This window comes from Colius striatus, chromosome 10, assembly GCF_028858725.1.
Source record: "Colius striatus isolate bColStr4 chromosome 10, bColStr4.1.hap1, whole genome shotgun sequence".
Classification (NCBI taxonomy): domain Eukaryota; kingdom Metazoa; phylum Chordata; class Aves; order Coliiformes; family Coliidae; genus Colius; species Colius striatus.
In genome coordinates this window covers 10585382-10612219 of record NC_084768.1, presented here as the reverse complement: position 1 = coordinate 10612219, position 26838 = coordinate 10585382, and the positions used below count along the sequence as shown (strand labels likewise).

At 35.7% G+C, this 26838-nt stretch overlaps 1 protein-coding gene across 4 annotated transcripts in view; it reads left to right on the top strand.

The window, feature by feature from the left end:
• KCNT2 (potassium sodium-activated channel subfamily T member 2) overlaps nucleotides 1-26838 on the top strand; it is a 122172-nt gene that overhangs the window by 14607 nt on the left and 80727 nt on the right. For all 4 annotated transcript variants that reach the window (XM_062003506.1, XM_062003505.1, XM_062003504.1 and 1 more), the window contains exons 2-3: nucleotides 17522-17601; nucleotides 25377-25476. In XM_062003506.1, the coding sequence (XP_061859490.1) occupies nucleotides 17522-17601; nucleotides 25377-25476 (180 nt within the window). The remainder of the gene's footprint in view (nucleotides 1-17521; nucleotides 17602-25376; nucleotides 25477-26838) is intronic.

The following is a 26838-nucleotide window of genomic DNA, read 5'->3' as shown; positions in this document are numbered from 1 at the left end:
TCATACCCCCTTAATACTTCCTGTGCTAAGACCACTGTTTATTGTAACAGTTAGTCTAATGAAATTCTTGATCTTCTTTTATATATTTAGTATAAATTATTCATAGGGAGGCTAATTTTTTTCTTTATGTTCTGTTTGTCTCAGTATCTAGTAAAGCAATAGTTTCATGTACTGTAATTCTTAATGTTCTGGTTAAAAAAAAAAAGAAAAAAGAGAATATACCAGTCTAGGAATATTTAAAGATTCAGAGTCTTAAGAATATTCTGTTCAGATGAACTAAACAACTGATATTTGGATTGTGGGTTTTTTATTTAACTGAAATGTTTATTTGGCCATCTGTTGATTGCTTTTACCTTCACCTATGGTCATGCCAAATACTTTGCTCACCTTAGTACTCATATATGAATATAATTCATAAAGCAGTCATGAGCACGTTTATATTCTCATTCGTATGTAGGCTGTGTATTATTTTATCAAAGCAACACAGACAGCAGAAAAATAAGAGGTAATCATTAGCTATTTTATTCTGCAACTACATTATCTGAACACCTAATATACATACTAGGAACACACTTTGTTCTGACAGTGTGTTCCAACAGTTGTCCTTCCTCTTTGCCAAAGTAGATTATTCTATACCTGAAGTACATGTGTATCCTGTTTGACTGCAAAGCATTTTTATTTCCTCTGTTACGAGATGTAGCAAAGTCACAGTCTGGTTAATAAATGCTGCTGAACACATTCTTACCAATCAATATATTCACAGCACAGGAAGAGAGTTGAAGTATATGGGTTTATGGTTCCTTTGTGTTGCAAGTGAATATTTTGTAACTTGTAAACAGACATTCATTCATTGCTGTTCGTTATTTTAGTGTTCCTATTGTCTGTGCTCAAGGCAAATAAAGATTAATTTTGTCTTGCTTAGCCTGCTTCTGCTTTATAGGTACATCCAGCCTCTGCTTTGCTATGTCTGTAAGAAGTTATCTGTCTCATTCTATTAGGATTCTGTCTATCTAAAGGAACATTGTACATTCATTTATGAAAGAGGATTTCATACTATTTTATTTTTCAAGTTGTTACCTTCCTGTTCAGTAAAGTCTTTTCCTCTTTGACTTTCAAGCTAATTTATTACATGAAAAAATGTACAAAAAAGATACTATGTTTCTGTAGCCATAGTAGCATCTTTACTGTACATTCTTCCCAAATGAAAATATCTTTTGTGAAGATAGGTACTCACTTTGTGTTGTGTCAACCTTGTTTATTTACTTTTTGGGTTGTTTACTTCTTTTCTGTATTATAAGCATTTGATTTTTTTAGCTTCGGTATCAATCTCCAGAGAACCTTTTCAAATGCCTTATAAAAATTTAAGTACATGATGTTCACTTCAGACTTCTCCCTTATCTATCTCTTCCAATTATCTCATAATGGAGCAGAGTGCTACAGCTCATGCTCTATTTATATCTGTCACTTGCTTCATTCTTAGATTGTTCTCAGGCTAAATCCAACTTTAAGGTCTTGGCATAGGTGCCATTTATTCTTTTTCATCTCTTGTTGACATTCTGACCAGTACTTATGTTTTTTTTATCCTAATGCATATAAGAATAATATTTTTGTTTGCCTTTTGCCATGATTTTATTTAGCTGCTATTTTTAACTCTTTACTCTTATCTCTAATAACGTGCTTACAAAATATGTCAATTCAGTATCTGGCATTGTAAACCAGTCTCTGTGCCTGGAAGCTCTTAACATTTTAGCAATGTTAGGATCACGACAGCTAGAATATATAAAACTAAGTAGAGTTATTATATTAATGGAGTAACATTAACCATATATTTGAGACTACTATATTCATGGATTTTTTTCAGCACCAATTATGAATTCTGTGGATGCATTCTTATGCAACATCACAGGAACTAGAATCACTCCACACTGAGAATTCTCTCCTGTCCATTTAAAATATTAAGACACTCTCCAGCTTCAGTGACTATTGAATTGGATCCTTGAGACCTACATTTTGATTTTTTTCAGGCAAAACATTTTTAGGAGCTCATAAAGAGAAAAATGGGAGAAACAAAAGAGCATTGGAAGGAATGCATTATGATACATAGTAATCTGATTTTGAACTTGATACATATTTCCCTTGTATTTTCATTGCTAAGTGTATTTTGATACAAACTGGAGACCTTGAATCTAGGTCAGAGCACTGTAGGGAAACAGAAGAGCATAAGTTTCCTGTTTTAAAAAGAAAGTGGCAGAAGTCAAGCAATGTGAAGCAAGGACCAGGATACTCAACTGCCCCTAATCCTGAAGGCATAGAAAAGACTTAAGAGGCACTTTTAGAGAGAAGAGCATTTGATGACAACAAACACAAAAACGGAAGAATGACTGAAGGAAAAATAGACACGGTTACAGCAGTAAACTGAACACAGTCTTCTTCGAGACAGAACAATGGCTTGATAACCTTCATATGTGTTTGTGCAGTAGAGTAGGACAGGGGCTTAGGCTCTTGACTGTTATTCCTTATCCAGAATCGGTTCAGCACAAAAAAGATGACCCATAAAAACCTCCTTTAGGGAATACTGTGTTTATGGATCTTCTTCTTTATTGTACTTCTTTCAAACACAGTTCTCACTCTACCTGTGAAAGGATCAATTTTGAATTTATGAACACTGCGAACTGAAACATGGAACTATATCATGCTTCATTTTAGTAAGCTAGCAATTGACAATGTTTCAAGTGACTGTGTAAATGTATACATCTGAAAGTTAAGATTGTAAGTTTTCTTAACTCTCCTTGTTAAAAGGATGAAAGCTCTTACATTGTTTTCCTCCTAGTCATATTTGTCTTTGCGTAATTAGGTTTCTTTTAAAGTTGAAAAGTGTCTGCACCAAGGCAGACTATTTAGCCATTTATTTAGCAGATTGAACTAATCTGTTTGGTCAGTTACTTAGCAGACAGTGGTAAGTGATAAGACGAAATGATGTAAAGGCAGAACAAGTAATCATGGTTAATTGTTCCAATATAGCCTTTTTCTAGTATACTCTCTTTTATCAAGTTTCTCTACATCAGTGCTCATTCTATTCTCATGTATATTCCAACAATTTATCCATTTTGTTCTGAAGTGCTAAAATGGGCTCTGGAACTTTTGTATTAGCTAACACTTCGAAATTGTTATTAGATGGCCTAATACAGGCAATGTGATTAAGGAAAGGTTGCAGAGAAACATCTGTACTATCTTAGAGAGAAGTAACTTGTGTTTTTGAAATGAGCTTTGACTAGATGATTATTAGCATGATCAAGTAAACGAGTGATAGGTTCTGCTTAAACTACCCCTGTAGGAACTCTTAACATTAAAATAGTGACAGATACGTGATTTTCTCATAATCCACTTGGAAGTTTTTTATTAATTTAAGAAGGTCGTTTAGGGATTTGGCCTATACAAATATTGTCTCAGTTTAGGGAACTAATTTTGAAAATAAGATAATAACATTTGTTCAGAGTTGAAGGAGACAAAAATGAATCAAGTAATTTAATTTTAAATGCTGTTTATAAATATCTACATTTGCCAGTTGCAAAAATTCTGAAGGAATGTGCAAAGGACCTATGACAGCTATTATTACTGTATTATGAATGGCATATATGCTTTACAGAATCAGTGGAAGGCCTTTCCTGAAAGGTTAACTAGCTAAGGACCACTGATGGAAGTATGTATACCCAGCAAGTCTCACTGATAAAGAATGCACAACAGCTTATTATGCTAAATCCAGGTTTAGTTTTAAACATAGTTATGGATAACACCAATTTTTTAAAAAAGATATGACAGAATCGTAAATCCAGATACTTATGATTCCATGAACATCACACTGTACAGTCCTAGAGCTAGAATATTTGGTTGTCATCACCCCACCCACACTTTGCTCTCATTATTTTCATTATTCAGGCAAATGAAGAACTAGTCCATAACTTTGTGGCAGCAAATTCATTCTTTTGCACAAATACAAAGATCATTCGTAATCACTAAGTTGAACACCGCATTTGCACTAAGGTCCTGCTGTTGCCACTATTCCAGAGCATTTGCTCTTGCTCTGCTTTTGCATTAGCTATGATAACCACAGTGATTAAGTCTGATCAATAAACTGATACAGTTGAAAACTTTTTCCAAATGAAAGCTGTCTTAATTTAGAGCAAGTTCCTGGCCAGAGTCATCTGCAAATCTCCCTTTGTAAGGATGACATGAGTGGACATCCTTCTCGTGGGGTAGTAGGTTCTTAGACTAGTCATAAACCAGTATCTGAAGTTGACAATGTAGCCACCGCTGTCTGCTAATAGTCAGCACAAGTCTTTTTTACATGGCTGACAGATAAGAGATTTTGTGTTTACATCTAATTCATATAAAAATCTGTACCATTGGTAGTAAGCAAATTGTTGACTGGTCAGTGCTGATAAGAGTTAATGATAATTAGCAAGAAATTGCATTGTTGAGAGCAGTAGCAAGAATATTCCTAATGGTTTTGATGCTTCTGCAGAGATCTCAAATCTACAGTAGCAGAAGACTCCATGCTGAACTCATGTATGTATTTTCCATCTTGTGTGTACATGTGACTGCAAGTTCATCACTCGTACACCACACGATTAAAGAGTTCAGCTAATTCAAATTGAAACCGGTAAACCTGGAAGTGCAGTCAGAGCATAACCTCATGTCCTAAATTCCTCTGTGTTGCCAGGCCTCTGGCAGCAGCTCTCCGTGTATAATAATAATGTAAGTAATAGCAAGCAAATCAAAGCCTAGGCCTGTCCTCCTTTCAGGGCTTCTATTCCCTCCACTCCAGGTTGCAAAAGTAAGGAGAAAGTCCCTCTGTTCCATCAGTCCGAGCCCAATGACTTTGTGTGACGTAGGTACTGTCCAAGTTAAAATCCTGGCCAGCTGCTTTTATTTGCCACATTCTGTGTGTCTTTGTGGGGCTTGTGCAACTACTTCCTGGAGCCTGTGGTTGAGTTTCACTGGGGTAATTCCCATCTATGCTTCCTTTGTCACAATTGCTTCTCATGTTTTGCTGGGTTTTGTTTTGGTTGTGGCTTTTGTGTTTGGTTTTCTTTTTAACGCATAACTAGAGAACTAATTTTATCACTTGACCTGCATGGATCACTGCTGCAATAGTGATTTGGACTGTCAGACTTTTATTTAAAAATGCACTTGACAAATAAAGTTTCTGGCCATTTCGCAGAACATATCTCAGCTTGCCAGTCTACCCAGATATTTATTTTTACAGCACTAGGTAGGTGTGTATATGCATTTATCTTTTATATAGCATAAAACTCAGGCAGCCTTCTTCATGCTGGATAAACCGCTGTGACTGATTCTGCTGCAGAGAGCCCTGGAGAGCAGCTTTGGCACTTACTCTACACTTATATCCTTCTCTGAAGGGGATTAGGAGGTGACAAAGCAAACTGTGGTGACAGCTGGGGGTGGCAAGAGGAAGTTGTGAGGAACAGGGATGGAAGGAAAGGAATAAGTAGCAAGGGTGGTAACAAAGTGAAACTGAACACTTTTCTTCCTTCATGTCTCCTAAACTAAAGACACATTCTGCAGTTTTGCTGAAGGAAACAGGCAAGAGGTCAAATAATCAAAGAATCAAAGATGTATGTATCACAGGTATGTAGGGGTGAACGTATGAACTACAAGTGATCTCACTGGAGACTAAAATTAGCAACAACTTAGTTCTGGTGAAATAAAGGTCTAAGTATTTAAGGGTTATAGTGCCTCAAGAATTTCACTGCTTGGTTTCCCAGGACTTGTCAGTGAAATCCACTAGTTTTGAAAGTGTAGTTCATCCCCGGATTGCCTTTGCAGAATAGATATATTTGAATTGTAGACTGAGTGCCAAAGTTACATTGACTGGAGATGAATCTTACCTGCAAGGTTTTTTCTATGCCAGACAAAATATTCTTTGAGGGAATTGTGTGATCAAAATTTCAAGGCATCAGGTTAGTATCGCATCACTGGAAATATGAAAGTGTTTCACTGGCTTCATTTTGAAGCTGGATTTTTAGATCCATCAACTGCAATATGTTCAGTTAATAGTTATATACACTTCAGGTTTATAATTGTTTGAGAAGTATGCTAAGTTTAGTTTTAAATTGGTTTAATTTCTCCCAGTTATCCATAATATAGGTATTTGGTTTGTTTTGGAAGAAGCAGCTTTAGGAGATGAAGAAAAAACCAGGTCAGAAAGAAGAACCATGTTATCATTCCCATATACTTATTCAGAGATCAATCATGACAAGTAAGTTAAGACACAAATATGAGTAGAATACAGCTCCCAAAAGGGAGAACAGAGAACAGAGATCACATCTCACCAGGTCAGTGTGATACAAAAGGCTGCATAATGCCTTGCATAGTAACTGTTGTTGCACAGAGAATAAATTTAAGGCTAAAAAGAAATTTCAGGTATTCCATTTTAGTTATGTCAGAAAATCCAAGATGCCAAAGCTCAAAAGAAAAACAAATTATTCTTTGGGTTGATGAATGAATTTTCCTTGGGAAAAATAGATTTTGTACCTAAAGAACAATAAAGGAAATATAAAATATAATCACCTTGAACAACATTTTCAGAGGGAAAACTGGAACTTGTGATTTTGATGTGCCATTTTAATATTTCTATTTTAGAACTCAGAAAGTTAATTCTGAAACTCTGCTCCTTATGAAATGTTTATCAGTGAGTATGACTCCTTACACTAATCTCAAATTCATCTGTTTACATTGAATGCTATAGTTTAAGATGATTTTCCCAAGTTTTTCTTGCCTTCCGAGTACACAGCAAATACTTCCCTATAATATACTATGTCTTTGGTAGAAATGTTGTTTAAGTTACTCAATCCTGAAATTCAGTTTTGGAAAAAAACCTCACAAAACCAAAACCACTTGAAAATTCATTTTTCTGATTTGATATAATTATGCTGAGTATTTTTTCAGGAAACACTGAATAAATTGTTGGTTGTAATTAAAGATTACCAAGTATAACTAGAATAATACAATAAAGAAACCCAAAAAACCACCAGACAAACAAAAGCATACAACCAAAACCAGAAAAGCCAGCAAACATAAGTAGTAATAAAGCAAGATAATAAAAAGCTGTGCTTTTCTGATTCTCATATTGACCTGCCAATTTGATGTAAAATATATTGTATAGTTGAAATGGCAAGAAAATTGCTTTTATTTTGAGAGAAAAATAATAATTAAATACTTAAAGAAATAGAGAAGCATCTAGTTTGAATATTTTACTCTTTGATTATTTTACTCAACTCTAAGAACCTTTTCTTGGATGTGAGCATTGGACCAGACCTACTAGGAAGCAGGGTCTGTGTTTCAGGTAACATATTAATGAGTAACATTAAAAATGATATTTAATACTTGGTCATGTGATACTGAAAAAAGGACAGATTGGGATTCACCCACAAAGTTTCTTTTTCCTTTTTGGGATTTTTTTCTATCCATCTGCTCTATTTATCTTCTCCCTGCTGCAGCATTTTCAGAAAATGAAATCTTAACTTCTTATTTTAAGTAAAAAAACCCCTGAAATAAGCAATCTCGTCTGTGAGAATGCTGCATACAAACAGCTCTCAGCTTTGTTCTACTTGCTGGTTTTGAAAGGATGCAATCTTGAAATATAAGAAAAAGAAAATTTAGAAGTCTAACAGTATAGATATGTTTGTCTTACAGTTGAGAAGTAAAATTAAAGTGAATAGTGATTTGGATGTTTCTGGTAATTAGAAGTTAACTCAAGTCACTTGTAAGGGAACAAATTGAAGATGAGTGTTTGCTCACCATTTCCTTAAATTCAAGACACGTTGGGCTCATCCTTTCATTAAAAAAAGAGACCTATGTGCATACGGATTTTTTTGCTAGTTTGAGGCCTGAACTACTACACACATGTAAAGATAAAGAAAAAAAAAAAGAAGATAAGTAATAAGTTGCAACATGTCATCTTTGTTAAGGTGCAGGAGCTTTCACAGGTATTTGTTTTTTTTAAAATGTAAGAGAGATGTGTGTACCAGTGAACTGCCTTATCTAAAGTGAGCAATGAGTCTTTAAGATTATTTTTTTAATATTCTAGAAATGACAAAAATCTACCAGAACAATTTAAGGCTCCTATTTGTCCGAACACCTGTTTCTATCTTTATCTGGATAATCTCCATGACAATGTCCCTCAGTGTTTATCTGCTTGCTTTGTAAGATAAAAGTGTTAAATGGAGAACATGCAAACTGAATCCAAAGTTATTAAAATAAGATCTACAGAAAAATAACGTCACGTGTTAAATGTTGGAGTGGGAGTGATACAACTCCATCACTGCGGTCCATCTATTTGGAACATGCATTGGATATTTTTGTACATGGTCATCGTTAAGTTTCTCATGGGCCCAAGGAAGAAATATCTTCTAAGGACCATATAACACTAACAATGAGAGGGCCCATATAGCATTTTTGCAATGTTGCAGAGTTCATTGATATTTGTGGGCTATCCTAATGTGCAGTCCTGGAAGCAGGCAGAAAATTGATGAAATATTTCAAGAGGAGAGGAAAACCAAACATCTCAAAAGACTGAGATTTCTCAAGGTCATGAAATCCTAACTTTACTACTCTTAAAGTCCAGAGGTACCCATGGCACGGGCCAAGACTTTGAACACTAGGAATTCAGAAGGAAATGACCTTTAGATTTATTATTAAGTTAAAAGTTAAAGTGACAGGAGAGGAAAGATAATGAATAAAGAGAAGCTGACAGAGGTAACACTAAATCAATGACACTTGGTGAAAAAGAACCGTGAAATTTTTAACAATGATATGAAAGGAGACCTAGAGAGAGGACTGTACAATTCTGGTTTAACTGTGGCTAGAGGTGGTGGTGCTCTGGTAGTTCTTCCTGCAAAAGAAAAAGCAGAAGCAAAAAAATAAGAGACCTTGACCAGAAGGAAGAGAAGTTTCCAAAACTGAACAGAAAAGGAGAGTAAAGGAAGAAAACCAGGGTCCTGAGTTACAATTCCAGACAGCAATAGTGCAAAAAAGAAAGGCGTGTTGAAAGCAAAGATCCGTATAGGGAATAAGAGCAAAGAAACCAGTGTGATTTCCTTGATGCTTTCAAGTGAAATAGTGAAATTCAGCAGTACACAGAGGAAGACCAGACAAGGTGAATTATGCACAGAACTAGAGAAAAGGAACTGTGGAAGAAAGGAATGGAAATGGTCTTAAGATTTTGATGGAAAAATAGGAAGAAGGGGTTGGAATGAGAGGGTGATGGAGAGTGCATTCAGAGCTGAGCATGAAGCAGCAGGAGAGAGGTTTCACAGGACCAAAGAAAGAGACTGGGGCAAGAACATAAGTAGATGGACGGCTACAAACATCCTGAAACTACCCTGACCCTGCAGACAGTCTTTAGTGTAGACTCAAGTGTGTCTACTTGGGGAAATAACTAAGGGGATTTGTTTTGAGGGAACAAGAGCCTTAGTAAGCTAACAATTAGCTGGAAATGCTACAACAGACCTGTGTTTAGTAAGTGTTATTAAATAGCTTCAAATGGCAGGTTTGCAATAATTAACATTAAATACTATAGTAGAAAATACAAATTTTAAGTCAAACACCTTGATGCATATTGTTATTCTATGAACAGTAATTTCCAATTCCTTCATGCAATGTGTGCAGGGTACTCAGGCGAGTTTCTTGACCGTTTGTGTGCCTCACCTATCAGGGAAGCAATAGACTCAATGAACAGACCACTGTAGTTGTAGGAGATCTGACATCTAACTGCTGTTTAAGAACACCAACAGGTGCTAAGGGCATGGAGTTGTGATAGAGGAATAGAGCATGTTAGACACAAGAATTGTCTGCCTCCTAATGCAGTATCATTACTCATGAATCACAGCTGTTGTGTTGCCTTTCACAACAAAGCAACCTTTCCCTTGAAACAAAAATTAAATGTTTGTTGACTAGCAAATAGAAAAGTTGATACAGAAAAATAAATCTAGGAAAGCAACAGAGCAATTGGCATGGTGAGCACAGAAGACAATATGAACTGAAAATTACGAAGCTATGGTAACTTTAAATTAATTATTGGCTCTTTTTCTCCTAATGCTCTGATACAGAGTGAAGAATCCATGCTGACAGTGATGGAAATGTGTTATCACAGTATGCTCGATATTCAAGTTTGTTTCAAGCCTTTTCAAAAAGTAGTTACCAATTTTATAAAAAATTCAAACATTCCTGCTATTCAGATATGGGTAATTGCCACAACTACATCCACCTGAACAGTGTCTGGTATCAAAGTCTTGAAGCACACCCTATTACTCAGAGTTCTTTGATATCTAGACTTCAGACTTAAAAAGCTTTGCAAAATGGATTTTCATTGCAGTAGCTCAGTGCTGTGTCTGTCTTACACGTGAAGAATTTTTACCCAGAGGTTAAAAAGACCTATTTTCACATGTAATAAATTAACTTTAAAATATGTTTGCTTTCCTCCTCTTTGGGAGAAAAAAAGAAAAGTTTTACCAAGCTTGCCCAAGTAGCTTTCCCGAGTGAGTTTCTTGCAAAATTTAGCTTAAAAGTGCACCATTTCTTAATGTGTCGTTCATATTTGATCAATTAACTTCCTGACCTTAGGCAATGGAGTTGCAACAGGAAAGTGTATTTTCTGTAAGAAGACGAGTGTGTGGTATTTGCAGGGCCACTGAAATGGGGAGGTAGATTGCTCTGAGATTTCTTTTCCCCGTAGCAAAACATCATAGTATTTTCTTTCTTAAAAAAAAAAGTTTCTAGTGACAAAGAATACGTATTGCAAATTCAATTTGTATTACTGTAACTGAGGCCAACTGACTGTAAAAGGGAACATTAAGCTGGCTCACAATCAGATTTTAAACTATATTTGTATATTTTATATTTGTGTATTTGAAAAAATTGGTTTGGCTTATTTTCTGATGTTGTCTTGGATTTCTTTCAATTAAAACAAGCAGCACTTATTGGAAAGATAAAGTAAAAAGGGTTTGAGCACACATACATACAGTTTTAAGCTCTAAGGGTATTTATGTATTGTCAATCCTTTGTCCTGTAACTTGTGATGAAGCTGAGCTCAGTTCATACTATTTCTATATTCACTAATACAGAGAAGTTTTACAGTAACACTGATAACACTTGAACTCTGTAAGTCCATTAGTTATCATAACATCCAATTACACGATCAAGCAAATGTAGGTATGTCTGGAAAAAATGATTAACTCAGATTCATTTATTTCTAAATAAATGGACCCATAGAAAGAAATGAACAAAAGGAACTCCCAGGTACCAGTATCATAACATACACTGTAAGTATTAAGGTGACCAAACATGTCTTTGTTACACAACAGTATGAATTTCAACCAGTTACACTGCAAAAATTGTTGTAGAGGAGTACTGTGAAAATTTAGTTTGGAAAAACAGGAGAGATAGTAGGTACTACTGTAGATTACAAGGCAATTATTAAAGAGGTGTGGAACCTGTGTTCTATCATGCAGATTCACAATGTTGGATATAAAGAATCTATAAAACACAGTTCTGCAAAAATTTAGAAAGTATTAATTGGTTTATTCATAAACAGATAATCCTGTCAGAAAAAGACTTCATACCTATCAGTTTTTGATTATTCAAAAACATGTTGAGGCCTTAATCTCCACAGCTCTCATGTCATGCTCACAGTGCAAGATTCGACTACCAAGTTAGGAGGCTGCAAAAGAAAGAGCATCTTCTCTGTCTTTTCAACAAGGGAAAATAAACAAGTACCCTGCCTCTCCTAGTCACTATCATTTGTTTTGGATTGCTGTCATTCTGCATGGAGAGGAAATGAAAAACTTGTAACTTCATCTGTTCAGTGTTCATCATGACTGTTGCAACTGATGACTGATTTCCTACCAGAAACAAAGAAAAGGCAAGTTAAGAACCAGGAATGGAAAAGAACTGGTCTTGCTGCCATTTCCTTCAGCATAAGATGATGAGGTGTCATTCAACAAGCAATCTTGATGTGTCACACTGATTCTGGTGGAACAAGCAGGCCTGGAAAGTCCAATGACCGTTTTTCTGTGAAGCTCTAAACCAATCAGTTCTGGGTATTTTAAAGCTTGTAAAACTTCACAAAGAAGAGAGCTGCTACCTAGGACATGTCATCATTAAAATACACTAATCTTTTACTAAAAAGGATGAGAAAAAGATACCCATTTCCTTTTTTTCCCCCAGGAAAAATGAGCTCTGAAAACAGCAGTTCACTGTAGCACTTGAAATACTTGATTTTTAAGTACCTGTCTATACCCTGCATAATGAACTTTCATGTTTGAAGTCTAATGAGATTTCACATACATTGGTTTGTCAAATCCCAATAAACGTATTGGGTGTCTATTACAAGGCCCTATTTGTAGGAAGAACATGAAATACCACTTCCCATTAAGATGGATTCAGATATATTTATGTGATTTCCTCAGATTGGCTCCATTTGCACAGCAAACATTTGCTTGATTCCAATGTCAAAAAGTAGTAAGCATAAATACTTACAGCTATTAGTGCACACACATAGTTATATATCCAACTTTTACTCCTATTTTTTAGGAGTAAAAATTATTTAAGTAACCAGAGTGCAGACAGATTGTTCCTGGTGATTTACAGTCACGAGAACAAGTGCTTTGCATTAGTGTCCTCAACATAAATTAGTATTTTCCTGGTATACTTCGTATTACATTAAAGTGTACTACTCAAGTTACATCTTGACCTAATTAGAGGAGTGCAATGTATACTTGTACTCTGGGTACGTGAGGGTGCTGCTTAGAGTTCGAAAGCATCATTGCCTTTTGAGTTTAAACTAGGGATGACTACTATTAATGGTATTTAAGAAGGTTAAAAAAACCCTCACATTGTGTTTTCAAAGGAATCATATAAATTCAGTTACTTCTGCCACAGGTATTTCAGCCACATATTTGTGAATTTTAAACAAAGCTGAAGCAAGAGTCAGTAAAACATACCTTCTAAAAGCAGCTTTTCATGGAATACTTGTGCCTACCACATACAGATAAAGAGCCAGAAGTGATCAACTGACTGCATTCACAAGGTCCTCATGTTTCAGACATTTCTATCCCATCATCAGAAAAGAGCATTTTAATTCTTCAGTTTTTGGTCAGGGTGGACAAAAACTCCCTTTTACAGGAAGATAAACACTAAAGCAAAAATTTTTTAAACTATACTTTTAAATTACTTCACTAGAAATATAGAACAAAACCAAACCTATTCCATAGGCCAGATGATCTGCCTACGATTAAACTATCTCTTTGAACTGCTTATGTGCTGTTCCATTCAAACTTTTTGCTTCAAATCAAATGCTAGCTGGTATTTATCCTGCAACAGAATATTCAAGTTTTATATGTATGTGGCAATCAATTTCACTCACTTGTAACATCCATAGCAACTTGTATTTCATTCAGAAAAAAGTTTATTCAAGCTCTTCACTACTACTACTAAATGATATTAATATTGCAAGCAAGGGTCAAGGTTTATTTGCTCCTTTCCCAAAATACTGCTTCCTTATCTAGGCTACATTTCATAGTGGGGAAAAATACAGAAACCAGCAAAAACTTGAGGTAAAATTCGTATCATTAAAAGATTACAACGAAAGTTTAATTAGAGTGAATGTTCTCCCTAAAAACAAAAAGTAGAGTATTGAGAAGGAAGAGTGTCTGGAAGTTTCTGTCCTTATCCCTGCCAGTGGCTCCTTAAGACATTCATTCTTGTCTTTGCTTAGTAAATGACCTTTAAGAAACAAAGAAATATTCTTTATCTGGTAGCCAGAGTATCCTGGAAGTGTACAATGATTATAGATGAGTGATAATGTATTTCCTGCAAAATGCAGAAGCTTGATATAGTTTTTGCTTAAGTTCAAAAAAGCCAGGGGAAGGAGAAGGAGGAGTTGAGCCACAGAAGTGGTATTAGCAGCATTCGTAATCCATTTTGCCATGGAAACTGCTGCACTGTGGAATCCCAGTCTGCTGTGAGCACAGGTTGCTAAGGAAAGAGAAGCAGACAGCTGTTAGAAGGCTATCAGAGCAATTCATAATGGTAGTGATAGAAGGGTGATTAGCTCCCACATCCTCTTTTCTCATTCTCATTAAATAATGGCTTACCATTAACATGTTGTTCTTTCATAAGTGACTACTGTAATTTTCTTACAAAAAATGAGAGATTTAAAAAGTATAAAAAGGATACTGCCCATCTTTTAGATATCATCCCTTTCTTGAATAAGTTTTGCCACTTTGTTTACCTACTGAAGTACATCCTTGAAGATTAAGTACATACACTTAGCACATGGCAACTACCAAATCATAGGAAATGTTTCCCACTAAAAGTATCACTGGATTAATAACGTAAGTACCTTGAAAATTGTGCAGAAAAGAAATGAAGCAGAACGCAGGCTCACACAAACCACTAATAAACCCCTGGTCATTTTTCCTTAACTTGCCTTTAGTTTACCACATATCTAAATTGTACTTCTGCTACAGGCAATGACTTCTGCAGTCTTGAACAGCAAAACACAGTCTATATTTAAACTCAATAAAAGCCCAGAAAGAAGTTGCTCTTCATCTGGTGGGCTTTGACTTTAGTTTGGTGACGGCTTCTAGGATGTTCTTATGGGTCCAAGCTCTTTGAAATACGCAGTTGCAGCTACTCCAACTACTTAAAAATCATACTACATGAGAGGTAGAGCCAGATGGGGCAGAAAAGCTGATCCAGAGTAGAGTTTGCTCTTACCGCCAAGTCAAATGTGTCATTGCACAGAAATAAACTCTAAATTCTGTAAGTTATGGAGCTCAGTTCCAATATAGATTCTTAAAAATAAGGTTATGTTTTCGCTTCCTCTGAATAGGAAGCAGTATAATCATCCATTCTACAAAGAACACTACAATAAAACACACTAAAGCTAAGTGTCTAGCTAAAATTAACTGACCTCACTAAGTGAGTCAGCAAGCTTTCTTTTTATAACACACTGACCTTGTCCTACAAAGTGATACATCTAAACTTCCGGTAATAAATAAGCCCGAAAAGATCACACTACCCAAGATGCCATCCATTCTGGCAATAAATACTGCTTGAATTATTTAATTAAATAATCACCCAATTCTGTAATTGTACAGAAATATATGGTATCGGGCAAGAATTTGAAGGGAAGAGAAAGACTATAGATAACACCAGATTATACAAAAATTGTTTCAAAGACTTCACATGCAAGAAGGGAAAAATTAGAAAGTCAGGATCCTGCTTGAAAAATGTGACTCTACATGTAAGAACGAGTAACTGAAGTGCAGTCATTTGATGAAAGGCAATGAAAAGAAATGATCAAATAAAGATCAAGCATACCTGTAAGCAAAAAATGTATATGGAATTTTGCAACACATGATCATAGTATGGTAGGGGTTAGAAGGGACCTTTAGAGATCATCTAGTCCAACCCCACTGCAGAAGCAGGTTCACCTAGATCAGGTCACACAGGGACATGTCCAGGTGGGTCTTGAAGACCTCCAAGGAAGGAGACTCCACAAACCCCCTGGGCAGCCTGTGCCACTGCTCTGTCATCCTCACAGTGAAATAGTTTTTTCTTATGTTTAAGTGGAACTTTTTGTGTTCCAGCTTCATCCCATCACCCCTTGTCCTGTTACTATCTACTATAGAAAAGAGGGATGTCCCAACCTCCTGACACCCACCCTTTGGATATTTATAAATGTTAATAAGATCTCCCCTCAGTCTCCTCTTCTCCAGACTAAACAGCCCCAGTTCCCACAGCCTTTCCTCGTATGAAAGATGTTCTATACCCTTGATCATCTTGGTGGCCCTGCGCTGGACAGCAGTTTCCTGTCCTGCTTGAGCTGAGGAGCCCAGAACTGGACACAGGACTCCAGATGAGGCCTCACCAGGGCAGAGTAGAGGGGGAGAAGAACCTCCCTTGACCTGCTGGCCACACTCTTCTTGATGCATCCCAGGATGCCATTGGCCTTCTCAGCCACGAGGGCACATTACTGGCTCATATTTAGTTTATTATCAATCAGGACTCCCAGGTCTCTCTCTGCAGAGCTGCTCTCCAGCAGGTCAATCCCCGGCCTGTACTGGTGCATGGGGTTGTTCCTTCCCAGCTGCAGGACTCTGCACTTGTCCTTGTTGAACCTCATGAGGTTCCTCTCTGCCCAACTCTCAAGCTGGTCAAGATCCCGCTGAATGGCAGCACAGCCTTCTGGGGAATCAGCCAGTCCTCCCAGTCTGGTGTCATCAGGGAACTTGCTGAGGGTACACTCTGTCCCCTCATCCAGGTCGTTGATGAAGATGTTGAATAAGACTGGCCCCAGAATCGATGCCTGTGGAACTCCACTGGCCTCCAACTCGACTCTGTGCCATTGATCACCACCCTCTGGGAGAATATGAGTAGTAAGGATATAACTTAATTTGTGATGTTACATTATTCTTTAGCAATAGTAGAACAGTTCTCAAACCGAGGACTAACTTCTTAGGAAGGCACAGATGTTGTGCCACAGTAAAGTGATTCATTGCTGGAGGAGAACTGGGACTGATGAGGGACATCAGTCAGTTGGGTAGAGCAGGGACTTCAGTGGAAATGGAATTAGTGCTGCATACATCCTCCAATAAGCAGTGCAGCTCCACAACTCTGGAATGGTCTACATTTATATATGTACATCCTGCACACTTTCTTTTCCCCTTGCCTGCCCCCTGCAATAGTTTTCTTCTTTTAATTTGTAGAACTATTGCATGAGTTGTAGTGAAACTAAATTAAGGGACAGAAATGTAAACTGTATCCTGGAAAATATGAGGGGAAGGGAGGAAAAAAAGATGTTACTGTTTCTTTAATATCATCAGGAAGGGGAGTTATTTTCTGTACAGTATTATCTGATTGTAACATAATTTTGTTTTCAGTATTTCATTGTAACAAAAGCAAAGTTCAGAGAGGGTGTTTTGTTTGGTGCACGAATATTTGGTTAAACGTGAACACTTCACTTAGACCCTAATGACAGACATATGAAGATATTAGAAAGAAGAATCATTAAAATGTCACTTTTAGAGGAAGGGATTTAAACTGAAATGGAAGGTTTAACCTGAACATCAAGAAGTCTTCTTTACAAAGATGCAGATATGAGAATAGTCTTCCAATGAAAATACCAAAACCATAGATTCTTATGATTTCTCAGTGTTGAGTGTCCAAGTAACATGAAAATGATTCTGCATGTAAGGGAATAAAATAAATAAGTTATTTTGTTTGTTGGGTTTGGTGGGGTTTTGTTTTCTGTTTTTTTGTTTGTTTGTTTGTTTAATATTTTAACATTAGTCCTTTAAGGGAGCTTTGGGCCAAACACTATCTCTATATGTTCCCCCAGTTTTTATATAAAGAACAGATGATTAGGGAAACAAATTAGTTTGAAAAAAGCTTTTATCTTTCATATTCAATTCTAATACTTCCTTTTATATTTCAGGGTGCAAGTTGAATTCTATATGAATGAAAATACATTTAAAGAGAGACTAAAGCTCTTCTTCATCAAAAACCAAAGATCAAGTAAGCAGTTGGATTAATTTATGTTAAGCATAATTGTGATACTTTGAGTAGAGTCCAATTCCATTGGAGGCAACAGCAGGGTTATCAATTTACTTGTGAGCTAAACTTTGCCCCTAGAGGAATCAGTTTTATGTATCAAAACCAAATCCAGAACGTATTATTTAAACTTAAAACCAATATACTTATTTTGTAGGTTAAAACATTCAGTGATGTGATTGTATTTCTGTGTCATGATAAAGTTGAGTAATTTGCCTGGATTTGACATTGCAATGGTCATTGCTTGCTTAGGTCATGACTTGGCAAAGTGCCTCTAAGATGCTAGAGGAAAAAGGCTGGAGAATTACTTACCTTTTTGAAGTGTTCAATTAAACTAAGTATTCCCAAGTAAATGTCAAACTTAAGCTGTACTAAAAAAAACAATTTGGGAAGCAAACTAATGGGGAAGACAAACCTGCTTCTCCTCAATGTAGTACCTTAGAAATCTAGTCCTTGTCTTTAGTCTGATTTAACAATATCTTCATTGATATATGCACTTAAATTCAAAGACCATTACAGAAGAAGAAAAAATGTGGAGCAACTAAGATAAACTTTTTTTATACATCCATGCAGCTGGTCCAATGGAATGGAAGCACTGTATATTATCAAATCTTGGTTAGACCAGTGGGGTTCACAGTTGAGAACAGCAGTAACTAACCTTCATTTTCCTCTATGTAGCAGGATTGAATTTACCTCCATTTGCCCTACACTTGTAAAGAACTGAAATAAAAATAGTTTTGTATATAAAACTTGGTAATACAGTTAAGATGATTCCATCGCTTTTTGCTTGGGAAAGGACAGATACGAGAAAAGAAAGAACTTCACTTTTTTGCTGTCCCAATCTAAAAAAACCCAGACAAACAGAATTTTCAAAATTTGAGGCTAGATCAAGTTTTTAAGAATAACAGACATCTTATGGTCCATCTCAGAGTATTAAATAAATACTAGTTTTATACCACAGAATGAAATCTTTTTATTGGCTGAGCTTCTCTGGTTTTCCAAGTATGATAAGCAAAATATTCCCTAAACATCTGAAGAAAAAGGCACTGTACTGTGAATAACTGCTACTTTCAGTTTAGGCTTTTGGGTTATTTGCCAGTTTCCACCTGGAGAATGATGTTTAACAAAGCTGCTGGAGGTTCATCCTCCAGCTTTATATTACAGTTACATAGACACACAAGGGAAAACTTCTTAATTTAGGTGCCTAAATAACACAGAAAGCAGAGGACCACCTCTGCTAACAAATGACATGGGTAGCCTTTGTAGTATCTTGTCCTTTAAACTTCAGAAGAGACATAAATATATAAAAATGTGAAAATAAATCTAACTAGATTTGGTTAGTAAATGTATTTCTAATCAAAATCTTCATTAGAAAATAAGTTCCTTATTCTGTATTAGCACACTTTAGAGCTTTCTGCATTTTGGGCACTAGAAAAAGAATGTGTACAAAAACTCAGTATGCATAGAAGAAAGAAGAGATGCGTGAGCAATTTCATACTCCATTTTATATTCACAAATCTGTGTTGCAAAGAATGATTTGTCTCATACATTTTTATGTAGGTTATGGAGTCTCTCTCCACAGAGATATTAAACACCCCAGTCTAGACATGATCCTGAGCAGCCAGCTCTAGGTGTTTTAGCAGGGAGGTTGACAAAATAGAATCATAGAATGGTGGGGTTTGGAAGGGACCTTTAGAGATCACCTAGTCCAACTCCCCCTGCAGAAGCAGGTCAACCTAGATCAGGTCGCATAGGAACATGTCCAGGTGGGTCTTGAAGACCTCCAAGGAAGGAGAATCCACAACCCCTCTGGGCAGCCTGTTCCACTGCTCCATCACCTTCACAGTAAAATAGTTTTTACTTATATTTTTGTGTTCCAGCTTCATCCCATTACCCCTTGTTCTGTTGCTAGCTACAATAGAAAAAAGGGATGTCCCAACCTCCTGACACCCACCAAAATGACCTCCAGAAGTCCCTTCCAACCCCAGCCATTCTATAATTCTTGTTATAGATAAATGAGTTTGACTAGATTTACATTTAAAATATAAGTAATTGCACTACAACTTTTCAAATGTTTTTATTTCTCTTCTGCTTTTCTCCCTGTGACTTGATATGTCTAAGTATTTTAAATCTTTATAGCCTTTAACTTCTGACACTGTTGATATGTAACAGAGACAAGACAGAAAAAGCATCCTAAACTTGAAAAGAATATTACTCCTTGCTGGAAAGGCAGTCAACAATAAATATCCTTTTTGTTCTTGATCTACTCCACAAAATAGGGATTTGATGCACTCTTGCTTACTTACTAAGAACATCTATAGTTATGACATGACTCACTGTTAAGTCTCTTTTCACTGATAAGACAGAAAGCTTCCAAATAGTACCTTTTTGCTTGAGAGAAGTGAAAGAATTTTTCCCTACTTAGATCTTAACAAGGTTTAAAAAATACATACATACAGATACATATTTTGATGGCAGAACTTCAAACTCTTCACATCTAAAAATAGATACATTTATGATCATCAGCACAAAAATGAAAGCAGAAGTTACTTAATTAGTATCAGTTCACAGCCATTCATTTGCTAAGTGCATACCCTTCTGGCTAAACACATTAAAAGAGTTGTCATAAGTTACTATACTGGGCCATCTCTATGAGGTTATGACTGGGTAAGTGTGATAAGGACAGGAATTGTGTGGAAGTTTATTTGAAATACCAAGAATGGGAAGGAATCTTAATTCATCCTACTGGAGATGGGTTCGTGCTAGTAGACAAGTAGAACAAGAATTTTCCTGCTTGGCTTTCTTGATGATTGCTGGAAAAATCCAGGTTCTGTTGAATTCTACACAGTGATGCCATATAGAGCTGAGGTAAATTTTGTAGAAGCATGCTATGGTTTGGATAAAAAAAAATGAAAGTCCACTAATGAGTTTTTCCTGTAGACAGCTAGTAGAGATGCTGCCATTATGGGCATCTCCTTTTCCCAACAGGTCCTCATGAGAGGACTCCAAAGAAAACTCAAAGAGATGAGGCATTTTTTTTCTGTTGTTGAATTATGCAGCCAGTTCACAGAAAGTAAACTGGAGAATGAGGGTGCTCACAGTACTTTGAGCAGCACAGGGCATGAACACATAATTTCCCACTAGAATCCCATAGGTTATCCAAGCACTGCCTTTGGTTCTCATGATACAAGAAGATTAACTAAGAATTTGACATTAAACAAGGTAATTTTCAGGAGAAACAACACAAAATACAGGAAGATTTTTACTGTAGCAAATGAAAAAAAAAACCCTAACAAAATCCCCAAAGTGTTCAGAATTACTAAGTTCAGTCACACACACCTTTTGCTTATGTAGATCTTGGTTCTTGTCCAAACACTCACAACCAGAATCTTCTAAAATACAGTTTTCAAATAACCACTGCTGAGATATTACCTGCCACTCATTCAAATGTACTCATTCTATCCTCCATTGGAACTGGAGGATTCTGTTGCCCAGAGGTATCAAGGAATTGATAAATTAACCTCTCCTTAAAGCTTAGTGTTCAGTGAGAGTACCGAAAACCTTCCTTCACATGCAAAAGGTTTAACTGTTATCATTGAGGAAATAATTGTCAGTAGCATCAACAAGTCTTCAGATTATATGACTAAATCAAGCTACACACATTCATCAAACAGGTTTCGCTAATCCTGAAGACTTCACAAGTGGATTTAACACATCAGTGTAGTATCATACGGTTTTGTCAACGAGAGCAGTCAACTCTAAAATTTATATGAATTTTCTACAGAAAGCTATTCTGATCTAAATCATATACATATAGACTGGTAACATTAATTGTCAACTGTTTCATTCATTATTCTGATTTTGGAAGTAGTCCTACAAGCTGATAAATCAAGCTTTCATCTATGTCTAATGTCAACCTAGCTTCCACTCAATCTTTTTCAAACAAATGTCTAATCAGTTTCAACCAATGCATAAAAGGCATTTTTACAAAGGTGTTAGCCATCACACCACAGCACACATGCCCCCCCAAAAGTGATGACATATTGTTATGACTTGCCTGTACTTGTCAAGATCACAAACCACATTATCACAGCCTAAAATAAGCCTCAAAGGGAAAAAATAAGTGAAATCTCAATTCAGTGGAGAGGGAACAAAAGATAACTATCACCAGGATATAAATTATTAACAATATATTTTGATCCAAATCCTAAAGCCAGCTGCCTCTGAAATGATTTCGCTAAAACCCAAAAATGTTTAAGACTTATGAGAAAGGAATAATGGAAGGTGACTGTAAAAGCTTCAGCTGCTATCTCTGTCAGTGTCCCTTCAATTTAGATCAGCTCCCTAAATCAGAGGATAAATCTCTAAAAGTGTTTGTAAGGAAAGCATCCAGAATTTACAATAAAATGAAAGTCACAGTCAGTACTGGTAAAGTATAATGTATCAGTCTGTACTTAAAAATGCCTTTAAAAATAGCAAATACTTGCTCAAACTGAGAAGGAAACATTAACATTTGATGTAGTTATATTTATTTCACAAAAACAAACAGATTTTGAACTATTATTATCATCAATTTCTTCTTTTAAAGAAGACAAAGGATGTAACACCATGGTTACATGGATATAATGAAATTACAAATTCATTAAACAATACATAACTGGATAACAGAGTATGACTGATGTAGCTGAATACAAGTTTCAAGCACCAATGTCAAAACAGATATTCTGTGCAAATGACCCTGCTACTTGAACAATCTGGCTGTGAGTGAAAAAAAAAAGAAATTAAGTCAAGCAGACCATGTTGATGCACTGATAGGATGTAAAACAGAGAACAAAAATTGTCAGCCAGCAAACAGAAACATGAAATACTTTCTTTGTAATACAGCAATAAATAAAACCCTATTTTAAAAGCCTTCTGTGGTGACTCCCCTCCTTCTCACATTTGAAATCCTAGATCTCCCTGATAAAGGAATGAATACATTTCTTGCAAGTCCCGGGTGACATTTTCAGCTATGAAACTACAGAACATTTTGACCAGGGATTGGTGAATTGATAGTCCTACATTAGTGATTAAAGCTTTAGCAAAGGTGTCTAAATATGCACCTTCTGACAGCACATCCTATTTCTAAAGGCTGAGAACTAGGAGACGGAACCTTCTGAGACTGAATAGACCTGAACTCTGTTCTTGCATATTTATATTGCAATAACTAACCCAATCACACATGGTGCAAGACCAACCCTACTGCTTTACTTTGTGTATCAACTCAGTCCATGGTATACATTCTCTATCTGTGCTAATTCAACCCTTTAGATGAAAGGATGTCTAGTGTGAAAATGCTGCCTTCTATTCTGTGGGAGACAGTAATTCCAGTGGAAATATTCAGAGCCTGAAGCAATTTTTGGAGTAGAGCAAAACAGAACTATTGAACTTAAATATTTGAATATTTAAGTAGTTCTAGATCTTTCTGGACTAAGATTTCAGAGTTAAAAGTTTAAGAGAGCAGGCAGAAGCATGAGTCCCTTACATGGATGTAGTTGTTAATCAGAAAAGCACCATTTTCTTTTGTCACTTAAACCAACAAATAATTTCAAATGATGATAAAAAACCAGGCTGTTATCAATAGAGAAAAGAAGTGTTTCACACCAAGATTAACACTTACAGAGATAAAAAAACCCAGAAGAAAATAAATAGTAGACTTTTGTACTTACCTAAGAAGGTTGAACAACACAAAATTGTTAAAGAAAAGAAATCATGGTGGTCTTCTTTGCTTGTTTGTAGTTAGGTTTTTTTGGGGGGTTTTGTGTTTTGGTTTTCATTTTTAATAATATCTGCCCTTCTTGTTGTAATAGCCTAGTTGTTATGGCAACCATTCATACTCTAGCAGACTTCCACAAAAGGGTTAGTACAGGCAAACAATTCATGGTTTTTTCAGCAACTGTTCAAAACAAAAAGCTGGGGAAAAAAACAACCCCAAAATCATTGTACTCAGACTCTTCCTAGTCAAATAATATCACAACAACACTCCCACCTCAACCCACTTACTACTTCAACCCCTTCATTTGTGTTGGGAAATAAATAGCCTGTAGCTAATTAACCTTGATAGGCCAGCAGGAATCAGTAGGTTAATATTCACAAACCTAATTGCCAATAACAGCTGTGAGACTTCTTATGGTCAGGACCCCACAGCATTTTAACCTCTAGTTGACAAGATGCTATAAAAGTCCATCCAGTTCTCATGTGATCACTGTAACTTCACAGATAAAAATAGTAAGCAGCATTGTGTAATAATCCAAAAGATTTCTTTAGGCAATTGCATAGTAGAATATTTAAGAATCTATTTTCTGTTTTTCCGTGTTGGCTGTAGATCACATTTTAATGGGAGGGGAACTAATAGATATAAAAGATGATTTATCAGTTTTATCTGTAAAGGGATCATATTGAATTTAGTACTGAGTGAAGTCAAAAAGTATGTAATGTTATTGTAATTGTGCTTCTTTCCTTTAAGGGCCATCTATGCATATAGCTTTGGGTATGCATAATGAAGCTGTAGTTGTTAAAACATAGCAGTAATTACATTGAGTTCAGTAGACTTCCTAATGTATTTGCAACACCACAATATAATGGCTTACTATGACTAGGTGCAAATGAAGTCACACCATTGGAAGACTCAGTGATGGCATTCTATTTTGGACAGAAGAGTTTAGCCATGCACAATTGTCATAATGCTTAAAATGTCCTCTCCCCACCTAACTGTAGTCATCTGACAGTTTTAACTTAATTTTGTTAGCAAAAACTTAAACCCAAGAGTTAGGTACAAGTATTTACACTAGCAAAATTTTAAGACTGCAAATTTAAACTCCAATCCTCTAATGACAGCAAAATCTGATTAAAATACAACTAAGTTCCACTGTAATACATAATGGTCCCGTTAGCCCTGAAATAAATTGCCCATGTGATAAAAGCAAGTGTCCATGTGTACCTTTGGAAAGAATCTTGCCTTTGTGCAGTAGACCTGTGATTGTGGGAAATATTGTAATATTTTGTGCTAGTATTTGTGGTATATCATTTCAACTTGAACATTTCAATATTCACATGGTTCTACACACAAGTTGCTGATTCAGTTTAGTTGTGTATTCAGGATGACTTTCAGATGTCCTGATTTTTTGATGCATAATTACATAACTTCAACATTAAATAACTATGATTTAATCTTTTTTAAGTTGGGATGGTATTAATATATTATATATGAGAAGCTACTGCTTGAACACTTTCAGATATTAATATTTAAATACTTGCCAATGTATATCCTTTGCCCATGGTTGAAAGTATGTACTTTTTCACGTTGCCATACCTTGCATCTTAATACTGTATGTAGTTCTGGTTCCCTTTTCAACAAAGTGGACTTGTAAAACTACAAAAGACCCAAAAGAATGGCATCAGGAAAGATGAATGGCATAGAGTAGCTTTCAAACAAATGACTAAGTAGTTCTTGACATTAACACAATCTGAGTCATAACCCAGTGATTTTTGGAAGCTGGAAAGTTGTATTATGTGTGTCTGACAAGCTTACTCTTAGTTTCTTGTGTATAATGTACCAATCAGGGACATGTTAGTGGCCAGATCAACCTTGGCTCTGTTGCAGCATGGCTATTCTAGTTCCTTTTAGTTTTACCTTAAAAGTGGATGAAGCTGTAAAGAACCTGAATTGATTTCTCTGTTTTCTTTTCTTTTTAAAATAGGTCTGAGAATCCGATTATTCAATTTTTCACTTAAACTACTAAGCTGTTTCTTATACATAATCCGTGTGCTCCTGGATGATCCTACACAAGGACTTGGATGGTAATGTTTTGGGGTTTTGGTGCTTATTTTGTTATTTTGGCTCTCAAAGCATTATTTACCTTATAACAAATAAATGAACAAATAAATGTTATTCTGTGAACAGTGGTTATATGTCGTATAGGTGTTTTAACAGAATTATAAAGCTAGTCTTGCATTGTGAATGAAAATAAGAACAAAACAACAATATTCTTTTTGTTAAATTGCTAAAATAATCCTGATTCTTTGCTTAGATACTGTGTATCGGATATAATTCTACAAACATATATTTTGTTTGTATTATTATATAACATTTCTATGTATCTTATGTTTATCTTTATTAAAATAAAATTGCAATATCTGGTAGCCAGTTTATGCAGCAATAATTTTAGGATTTTACTTAAATAATTTTCCTTTAACACTTTTACTTGAAACCCCAGATCCCAGAAACAAACAGACAAATACATGAAGGTGTCATCTTCTTTCGTGAAGATTACATTGATGATAATTTCCTAGCCCTTGGCTTTTTCTAAGCACTTAGAAGAGAGTGAGACCAAAAGTACAGTCTTTACCCATGATGATCCATGGTCATAATGTGTAATTTTGCACACCTGCAATTGTCAATATGATAGTCTAGGTGGATCACTGGGTACCCCGCTTTACTTATTTTTTCCATGTGTTATACAATCAATCACCAATTGTTAAGGAAATTATTTTTATGATTTATTAAGTCCTCTATTTCGGTCGTATTTGTGTGCTGAATATATTGAATCTTCTCAGTTCTAAATGCTGGTAAGAACCACATTTTATTAACTTACTTGCTTTCATTTGATGTGTTTCTGTTGGCCTTAAATACTGCAAGAAACAAAGCACAGATTAAAATACTAAGCTTGGGATGACAGAACTAGCACTCTTCACATAATGTTAGGCAAAGAACAAAGTATGACTTTTAATTTTAATATTTGAAAATCAAATCTAATAAGAATAATAGGATAAAGAAGCTAGTGCACAAGAGAAGTACTATATTTTACAAGAATCAAATCCAAAGCAAAGTAAGTTTAAGAATATCGGCTTTACTCAGCAGTGCATGAGAGAAGGATGTGTGAATGGGAAGTACAGAAGTTGCTTTTAAGCAGGTTTTTTTTTGGTAAAAAATTTATTTTAAGAAATTAGAACATCTGAAAAAGAGCCAGAAAGAAAAAATCTCCCTGGAAAAGCAAGAACATGCAAAAAACTATTTTTTGACTCCACATGTATCTTAGAATGTCTCTTCAAGGAAAGGAAATGTTTAGGGAGGAAACAAGCAGTAAAGATTTCACGAAACCTTTAACAGTGATAAAGAAGAGAAAAGAGAAGAACCATCCTTAGAAATTTAGACATAGTAGC